The sequence below is a fragment of the Oncorhynchus gorbuscha genome, linkage group LG15 (assembly GCF_021184085.1).
Source record: "Oncorhynchus gorbuscha isolate QuinsamMale2020 ecotype Even-year linkage group LG15, OgorEven_v1.0, whole genome shotgun sequence".
NCBI lineage: Eukaryota > Metazoa > Chordata > Actinopteri > Salmoniformes > Salmonidae > Oncorhynchus > Oncorhynchus gorbuscha.
The window spans coordinates 32,512,817-32,522,517 of NC_060187.1; the positions used below are offsets into that span (position 1 = coordinate 32,512,817).

A 9,701-nucleotide genomic window follows, 5' to 3' on the forward strand; every position below is an offset into this window, starting at 1 on the left:
CACTCTATAGGTAAAGTAGCTATGTGGAACACTAATCAGTAACCTGCATATGTTATATGGTGTAAATCTATAAGCTTACATGTATACTCTACATTGGACCGTTAAATACTGATTACAGTGAGTCCCCCTAGTAATAAAACTCAACTGTTTTTCGATTGAAATTAGGATTTATGGCATATGAAAAATGTATCAATTATGTTAGGTCTTTCTCGCATTATTGTTGGTCTGTCTTTTATTCAATTTGTAGAAGTAAATAAAGTTCAGGACTTAATTAAACCTCTTGAAGCCTACAAAAATAAATGCCTTATAGAATTGTATCCTTTATGTAAATTTAAACGGAATAAGAACTGTTTAGGATAACGCAGACCATTTTATACTATTTTTCATGCAATTGCCCACAAACATTGGCACAGCTACAGTACGTTTAAAATAATGCTTGTTTCATGTAGTTCATAGGGACTGTAAGCCATTTAAAAAAGATATATATTATTATTTCACCATTATTTAACCAGGTAGGACAGTTGAACAAGTTCTCATTTACAACTGCGACCTGGCCAAGATGAAGCAAAGCAGTGCGACAAAACAAAACACAACACCGAGTTACACATGGAGTAAACAAACGTACAGTCCAGTAACACAATAGAAGAAAAAAAACGTATCTATGTTCCATTTTTAGGCCGTTTTATTTTGATAGAATATAATTACAGCCTCCGTAGGCCTACACTTATAAATGATGTATTGTAAACAGCATTTTAATCAACAGCTATTATGAGGCTAATCAGGGCAAAAGCGATGCAGTTACGTTTCGCTGCGTGCTTAGAGGACCAATTAGCATACAAAAATATTTTTTTCCATTTATGAAATTGTTTAACTTTGCCTCATTCGTTGCCCTACGGAGTTGTAGCTTTTACGATTTGTTATTTTTCCGTTTTTTTGTATTCCTCACTAAAAACATGAGATAGTGAGTTGATATGCGGAGTGCGATTTTTATAAACCTATTTCTGACTGCATGAATAGCCAACCACAAATAAACTAAAGGCGCAAAAGAAAAATAAGCCAATATGTTTGTTTCCCGACCCTCATGTAAATTGCATGACAATCTAAATGCTGTGTGACATAGCTGTTCAGTTATTACAAGATCTGAAATACTGACAACTGTGAACTCGTGTCAGTAATTTCAGCTCTTGTAAAAACACAAGGAAGAAATATTATCAATGCCATCATGCCAATTGGTGATGTTTGTTGTTTTGTAATTCTAGTAAATTGGTAATCGATTAAACTCAAATTGACGCTTAATTGACTGTAGTTGTGTTTTTATTATGGGCCTAACATCCGGGTAAACTTTAGGCCTGAGCGAAAAGCTATAATTCAGCAGGCTGGTATTGCAACGACATGGAACATTAATTTATTTAACGAGTCCCAAATCAATTTATATGCAAAAAAATATATACGCCAAATTAAATCTGTTGCTTTCGGATTATCATGCCCTGGAATAAAGCATTAAGCATAGCTAAAGGGAGTTGAATGGGAGCAGTGGCGTGCGAAGTGAAGCAGAGTAGGCTAATTATTGCTTCATAATTGTGTTATTTTTCTTTTTGAGCACGGTCTTGAGGCGAGCATTCAGGAGGTGACATTTAGGAGGCAAGCCTTTGTACTGAACACTTCAAGTTTAAAAAACAAGGCCAATTGAAGCGGCAGAGCTCAAAGCCCAGCCCATTGTAGGACAACACATTGAGTTTTGATTGGGGACAATGGTGTTTCTCAAATTTCGAGCAAAAACCCATACTCCATCTGTGATCTCAATGAACGCCCATTCATGGTCTACCTTTTCTGTGCCATTCGTTTGCAAAGGAGGCAGATGTGGAAGGATAACGTCTGCATTTTAATTGGCTGTGCGGACGTAAGTAACACACACACATTTAGGCTACTCTAAAACTGTTTAACATTTTAGAATTGGAGGCGTGGAATGGCTGTATATTAATAGCTTGATTACTTTTGTTGACGTAGTTATATGCACACTGTTGTCATTATTGTATGGGTGGGTCTAAGGCTAAGTAGCCTAATACAGTATGACATTATCAAATTAATCTCCTTATGGATAAATTTATTTTAACCCCCACTATGTAAAGTGAGGGATGATACCTCTGCCGCACTGCCTCTTGGGCAGAAGAAACGGCCGGCTTCAAAAAGAGTGCGTGCGTGCGTGGTGCGTGTACTGCCACTGAACGGTGGGGAAAGGTTTGTCAAAAAGACCCATAAAATGTGATGTCGGGGTTATCCCACATTTAGAAATGCGTGTTCCATCGGTCAAGAGTGGGGAAGAAGGGCTCAAGTGTTTGTTTTTTTGAGGGACTTTGACCTTCCACGTATTCTCAGAGAAATATACAGCAATGCCAGTGTCTCGCCTTGAGCCTATGGGACTCATTATTTGAAGAGTAATCCATGAGTTATGGGTAGAGTAAATTAGGCCTACTAAATACGACCAAGCGTAGTCTATTTTTACTGGGGTGGCCTGTGAGGTTCAATATAGCTCAACTAGTTCATGGCCTAAATTGTGGGTCACAGCAACAAAGGGGTATTTTTATGCAGTTATTTTAAGGTTTAGATCTAAAATGTCTTTAGGGAAATGCCACCATTCGCTTAAACTCAACATCGCCAGAGCCTCATTTGAACTAGAGGTTAGCAACCTAATGAGCACTTGGTGAACAGATGAAGCGTGTAAAATGCGCAGTGGTTTTTCCACCAAACCCGGTGCCGCTTACACTTTGTATAACTGCTACTCTCACCTCGGTCTCGTTTAATAAACTATGCCAGTTCAGCGGAAGACCCCAGGAGGCAATCCTGGTTCAGCCGTGCTCAGGCAGGGCGGCAGCAGCGAAAGTGTTCGCTCGAATACTTTACCAGGGTGCTGCGGTTGCAGAAACATGCTGCTACATATGTTGTGTCAAGCATTCCTTTTGTGGCTGTCTAAAAAGGTGTAAACTCAGTCACCTAGCGCCTCTCGTAAAGAAATGAAAGCCTCACATGTTTTTTTATGCATAGGCTTAATGAACAGTTCATAGAATGTTGAATTTGTTTAAGTACCCACAGTCACTTAACTGCGCTGGGGCATTTCATTGGAAACCATGAGAGAACCCAGATAAGAATGTTGTATGGTACTAGGCCTATTGAATTCTTATTGAACTAATATTTTAAAGGAAAATGCCACCCCAAAATTATATTTTGGTATTTCTTTCATTAGTCCATTGTTGATATAATCCCAAAAAATATTGTGCATGTTTTAAAGATATATAACTTTACAATGACAGAAATACAGCCAGTATGATGCATCATACTGTATGTATTTTGTAAGTTATATCTTTAAAACTTCATTGCTGACATGCAAAACAATTTGGGACTATATCAACAATGGACTAATGAAACAACAAAATATAGTTTCTGGGTGGACTCTGTCAAGGCTATTATATTTTCAACTTTAACCGATATTGTTAGATGAATGCTTAGTGCCACACAGCCCTCAACGGATTTGTGTGCTTGTGTTTAATTAGCATGTTGATGTTTATCGTCAAAATATTAATCAACAAATTTGTTCAACATTTACTACAGGTTAAAAAACTACACCTTTTTAAAAATAAAATATCACATATTAACCCACACCGTGATTTATAGTGAACGCAATGAACCCCTCTTTTTTTCATGCGTGTGAGATCACTGCCGACATTACTTGAATGTAAAAATAAATAAAAAATATGTATTTAATATATTCTATTAGGTAGGCTAATTAAAGGTGCAGATGACAGCTGCATGGAAAACAAGATGTCATTTGCTTACTGTGATTCTGTAGGTAATCAATCAGTGGCAGTTCCGCGTGCTGGGATACGCAGCGCGCGAAACAGAGTGGGGCATACACCTCCAGTGGAGGAGCCCAGAAAAGCCCTATACCAAATGTGGAAAGGTGCTCAGGGTTATAAAGGTACAGGTTATGATGTTTTGGTTTGCTTTTGTGAAGTTACTCATGCAGCCCTATCCAGTCAATATAGCCTAAACCCACATTCATTAGAATACAATTATTGCAGTGTCCCCATGTAGGCCTACAAGTGAAATGTTTAACCGACCTGTATTACTAAAGGTTACTGGAGAGGGGACATGGGTAATGTTGGTTTTTCTGCGGTCCATCAATATCACTGTGAAATTAGAGAATTGGAGGTCCTATGTTTGTTACGTTTTACTTGCACCAAATTAACTAACACTCAACATTGCATGATCCACCAGGATCGAAACACGAAGGCCTACATACCCATTTGCTCTTGATATTTGCGTTTGTTTACTGGTAGTAATTGTGCCATTTTAAAATGGTTATTGGAGTCGACTAAATTAATCAAAATATTCTTATTGAATTGATCCACTCGAATTGACATTTCTCACCCGTTTATATTTTATAATAGCTCATTATCGTTAATTATTTGCCTCATTATTCAAATGGTTTGTACAAAGTGAAAAATTAAGGTCTACGGTTGAAAATTGACCCAGTAGAGCATCGGCGAAGTTTCATCCAATTTATCAACCATACCCACGTCGTTTACAATTTGATTGTAGGCATAGGTCATCGAGGGCAGGGATCCAAGGCACCACCAGGATCCCAAGTTCATCCTGGAGTGACATGAACGATTGCAACATCATCCCCTGGTGTCCATGGCGGGCCAGCAACCTTCAAGTTAGTATCACCTGCAATCTGGTCGTCCAAAAGTACAAATTAAATATCCTGTGATTTATTTTTTTATTTTTTACAATTCAATGTACACTTAGGCTGCAAGTTTAATAATGGTTCATATACAGGCTAAGTTGGAATATATTTGTCATAATTCAATATGAAACTTTCAACATTTGCTAGTGATATAATTGTTAATTTGTGTAAATAATTACCTACTGATTCTCACGTTGGCAGTCAATGCCTTTTTAAATGATTGTCTTAAGATGAAATAAATTAAGCTAAACCATAAACACTTATGAACATCGATTTATTAATAGAAAATAATACAATTATAAACTTTATTGTAGGAAAATGTAGACTTTGTCTATGGAGTAATTTAAGAATTTTGCCTGTTTTTTTTCCTTGGGGTGCTGCATACAGGCTTTGACTACTGTTTGCACTTGACTTGAGGTATTGCCTACTGACAAAAGCCAACGTGACAAGCAGCAATTATTTCAAGATGGTTATTCTCAAAAATAATTCCAGGCAAAAGACCAGTCTGTCAAGTACGAGGTTGTTTGATTTTATATTTTCTCACGACCTCAAATGCTGTTTACTGTAATTGCAAAACATGCGGTCTTTAAATTTCCGGCTCACTCACAGTAAATTATTTGTTTAGGCTATAGCCTATCGACTCATAAGGTTACTCGTTTTTTTAACCATTTGATTCATGCATGTTGAAGGTATTTGGTAGCTATGTGCTTGAATTGAAATATTGTACCCCAAAAAAATTGAATGGAAGGATAGTTGTTGGCTCACTGTTTGCTGACGACGTAAATAATATGTAGGCTACTTTTCGATATGCCAATTCTATTCCTAAACTTAACCGCACTGAAACGTTTTATTATTATTGTCAGTGCACAATAGGCTACTTATCTTACGTAGGCTATGTATCAAAGGGTCCGGCTTGGCTCAATCGAATCGCATAATGAATGTCCATGAGTAGCATTAAAATCGTGTAATAATGGTGCTATCATTGTACAATAAAAACACGTAAATTACTATGACAAAGTTGTATTTTTATTTATCTTAAGACATGTAGAATGCACAACATTCTACCAGCTCTTGCACTGCATAGGCTAGTCTATTTGAATCAATATGTAAATGTACTTACCTTGTGATTTGACGGAATTAAAGGACAGTGACGTCAGTGAGCCTTTAAACATTGTCTTAATAAAAAAAAGCGTAAATGAAAGGATCAATAAAGGCGTTTTATACAGGAAAGACACGTGACTATACATCAAGCAATATAATCAAGTAAAGCAATACAGATCAACTTCAAAAATCGAATTATTGCCTGTCTCGATAATTGCATTTAATATGAGCTTTGGAATCTTAGCATAATATTCAATTTTTGTATAAATATTATTTGATTTGATATGTAGTTTTCTTTTTGCTTTTGAATTGAAGATGAAAATTATATTTTAGCTCTTCAGGATCCCCTTCAGATTCTAAACACTTGTTATTTGAGAAAGAACTCAGGTGGACACAGTTGAAAAAGTGACAGGCCAATCAGATTGCACCTTCCCCCTTTGGCCAATGATAGGCGCCACATTGTTGTCAAATTTGTCTAATGAAAACGTAGGAGTAACAATGGAGAGAGGAGGATCTGTATCTAGTGGCAATCTCTTGAGTAAGTTAGTGTCTCACGCTGGTGCGAGTATAGCAACCTCGGCTCCTTTTAGGTGATATTAAGTTAAAACAGGGCACTACTTTCTGCAAGTCTCTTGGATTTCTCCTCGTACATAACACGTTAAAAGTTCATTTTTCAGTACAGATTGTTGCAGAGTTAATCAACTCTTGGCAGGTTGCATGGCGTTTTATACCTTACTCGTGCAAGTTGACAATCGGTATTTTATCTAGTTGCGGCTAAGTATCGTTATCTTCAATGGACAGAACACCAGTAGATTAACCTACTTTAGAAGTTGTGCAGGGATGTTGACAACTGTTCGACTGGTGTGAACAATTTACTCCTCAGCATCAATACAAACTACGCTGCATCATCACGTTACTTTTTCCGATTGATAGTAGATATTGATCAGCAATAGGACATGGATCTGAGACCAGAGCTCTCCACCGCACCGTCAGGATCCCAGGTCCACCCTGGAGCCGGAGCGTCTGTCAACATCCCCGTCTCCATGGCCAGTAGCCTCTTGCGGGGTCCAATGCTATATCGCGCAACGGAGAAGTATCCTCGCACCCCGAAGTGTGCTCGCTGCAGGAATCATGGCGTGGTATCTGCGCTGAAAGGCCATAAACGCTATTGCCGCTGGAAGGACTGTATGTGCGCCAAATGCACCCTAATCGCTGAGAGACAGCGCGTAATGGCCGCACAAGTGGCTCTCCGTCGACAGCAAGCTCAGGAGGAGAACGAAGCCCGGGAGCTGCAGCTCCTGTACGGGACAGCAGAAGGGCTAGCTTTGGCGGCCGCCAACGGCATCATACCACCTCGTCAGAGTTATGAGGTCTTCGGTTCTGTCAACAACGAAAGTAACTCCGGTAAGTGGATTTATATATTATCCTGCTCAGAGTAGCCTGCTCATAAACACTGATAGGCCGACGTAATGATATTGGCACAATGTAGGTCAGATTGTTTTGTGCGTAAGCGTGTTTTCCGCATTGTTTTTCGTAACTTTGAAGAGTAACGTAAAGGACCCTGATGGAGAAATTTGAGGTGACGCATATTTCCAGATGACAAGCTGGCATTTTAATTGACCAAACTGTCAAGTGATAGTGAGCATCTTGGTAAAACAATCAAACGGAGCGTATTGGTCGTCTTTGTTATTTGACTGACATCTCATCGTTTTTTAAATGTATCTATTTCACAGATTCAAGCATGCAGAAGTTTGAATTGTTTCCGAAGTCCCAAATGTCAGTATCAGTGACCAAGCAGCAGACTGTGGGCAAATCGGTTTCCACTGACAGTGAACCAGGGATCTCATCCCCAGACGGGCGTCATGGCTCGGGCTCCGAGAATGGAGACGGGGAGTCGTTCATTAGCTCTCCTGTCTCAAAGGCAATGAAAGACGGAGAGGACACCCCGGGTTCGATTAGCCCCTTAGGATCTGACTCGGGTTCGGAAACCGACAAAGATGATCAAGAACCATCGGCCGCCTCCAGGCAAATGAACCCCATCGACATATTGACCAGAGTGTTCCCCAGCCACAAGCGAAGTGTTCTCGAACTGGTTCTACAGGGCTGCGGGAAAGACGTGGTGCAGGCCATCGAGCAAATTCTCAACAACAGTGGACAAGCCAAGGCCCCGGAGCAGGTGTGGACAGCAGAACGCATGCTCCAGAGCGCACAGCCGCACCTTTCTTCCACTCCAAGGCCCATGTTACCGGGAGCAATAACGCTGAGCAACCGCTCCGCCTTCTCCCCTCTGCAGCCAAATGCGCCACACTTTGGCGCGGATCCCAGCACCTACCCCCTGAGCACCCATCTGGGACTAAACCCCTTGCGGCTGGCCTACTCGGCCCACAGCAGAGGGCTCACCTTCATGACACCCTACTCCACCACGGGGTTGATGCCAACTCTGGGCTTCAGGCCACCAATGGACTACTCATTCAGTGACCTCATACGGGACAGGACACTCTTGCACAAAGACCAAGGGTACACCAATGGCCTGTACGGGCCCCTCGTCAACAATAACCCAGACAAACCGTTAGACTGAGAAGGTGCAATGTTTCATTAACTCAGTCGTGTTGGGGCTAAGGTTCAAGTGGACACGCTCAGAGAGGAACAGTGTATTTGTAGCCACAAGTGTTGAATGTTATGAAGAAATAAGTAATGTTTGATACTCCACTGCTGTACATAATGCTTTGTTTTTAGTCCCATGCGAACCTAAGCTCACTTATGTAACTTTGTTTTCTCAGAGAGAGCCTATTATTCCATGGGCATATACACAATTGTTGCTTTAAGTCTCCCTCCAATCATAGTGTGTAACTTGAAAATATCTCGCCAATGAAAGTATTTTATCTGAAACATTACTAAAGGGGTTGCAATTCCAGAAAAACTGACAGACAAATTATTCATCACACCATAATGTATGCAGTAGCATAATACCGAAGTACATATACGAAGCACATCCAAATGATAAATTCGATATGGTTCCTGTAAATTGTAGGGTTTTGTGAGATTGAAAAAAAGTGGTGCAACCCAATTTCACTTTTTGAAATATTTGGGTTGTTGTGTTTTGTGAACCTGGTGCAATTGTTACTTTTTATTTTTACTACAAAAAAAAGAGATCTGGAGGAAACATCCAACCTTAGTTACTAAGGAATTATTGCTCACTTAAATGTTTTTTTAGGACAGCCAGGCTTTAAAAAAAAACGTTCAAGTGGGATCAAGTTATTTCCATAACGTTTAGGTTACTGACGTTGAAAATTGCAATCGAAAGTTTAATTGTTAAAACGAATGATGTATTGGCATTATTTTTCTGACTTTTTATCCAACAGTACATTGTATATTGCATTTGATTATATAAGATTGATTATATTATAATTGACTTTACCTGTGTACTTTATCCAGCATTTTATCAACTACACTACAACATTTTCTGTTTTGTGAAATTGCATTTGTTTGCAAGTCTATTGCTCCTCTGTCACAAGCTGTAGTGTCACGTGAAATTACTGGAAATAAATGTTATTTTATACAAAATGGTTGCCAATTATTTCTAGACGCCACACAAACAATTTACTGATATTATTTGTATTATTCCTATAAGGCTATTATTTGCAGTAATTATCATATAGTGCTTATACAAATATTATGTAACCTTTGCCAACTTTTATGTTTCAGAAATTTGTCTCGTCTTGTACCCCACAAATCTGATGGGGCACAAAGTATGTGAGGGTGGTCCGGAGGGGGTCATTTTTCTAACACCTGAAAACGCTTTTTCCTGCAATCTACAGCCATAATCATTATGGTTCATTCTATGTAAAAAAATATG

The 9,701-nt window shown here is 39.3% G+C and overlaps 1 protein-coding gene across 1 annotated transcript; it reads left to right on the forward strand.

Annotated features, from left to right (window-relative positions):
• Positions 1-1,807: 1,807 nt before the first annotated feature.
• On the forward strand, positions 1,808-9,409 carry dmrta2 (DMRT-like family A2). Its single transcript, XM_046299762.1, has 4 exons — positions 1,808-1,900; positions 4,597-4,714; positions 6,779-7,249; positions 7,579-9,409. The coding sequence occupies exons 3-4, from the start codon at positions 6,802-6,804 to the stop codon at positions 8,421-8,423; spliced, it is 1,293 nt and encodes a 430-aa protein (XP_046155718.1). The 5' UTR covers positions 1,808-1,900; positions 4,597-4,714; positions 6,779-6,801; the 3' UTR covers positions 8,424-9,409.
• Positions 9,410-9,701: the final 292 nt, after the last annotated feature.

Bases quoted from the DNA above. Each gene is read 5' to 3' on its own strand.
- dmrta2 (XM_046299762.1), top strand. From the start codon at position 6,802: ATGGATCTGAGACCAGAGCTCTCCACCGCACCGTCAGGATCCCAGGTC. The intron at 7,250-7,578 runs GTAAGTGGATTT...TCTATTTCACAG, and splicing joins CAACAACGAAAGTAACTCCG to ATTCAAGCATGCAGAAGTTT.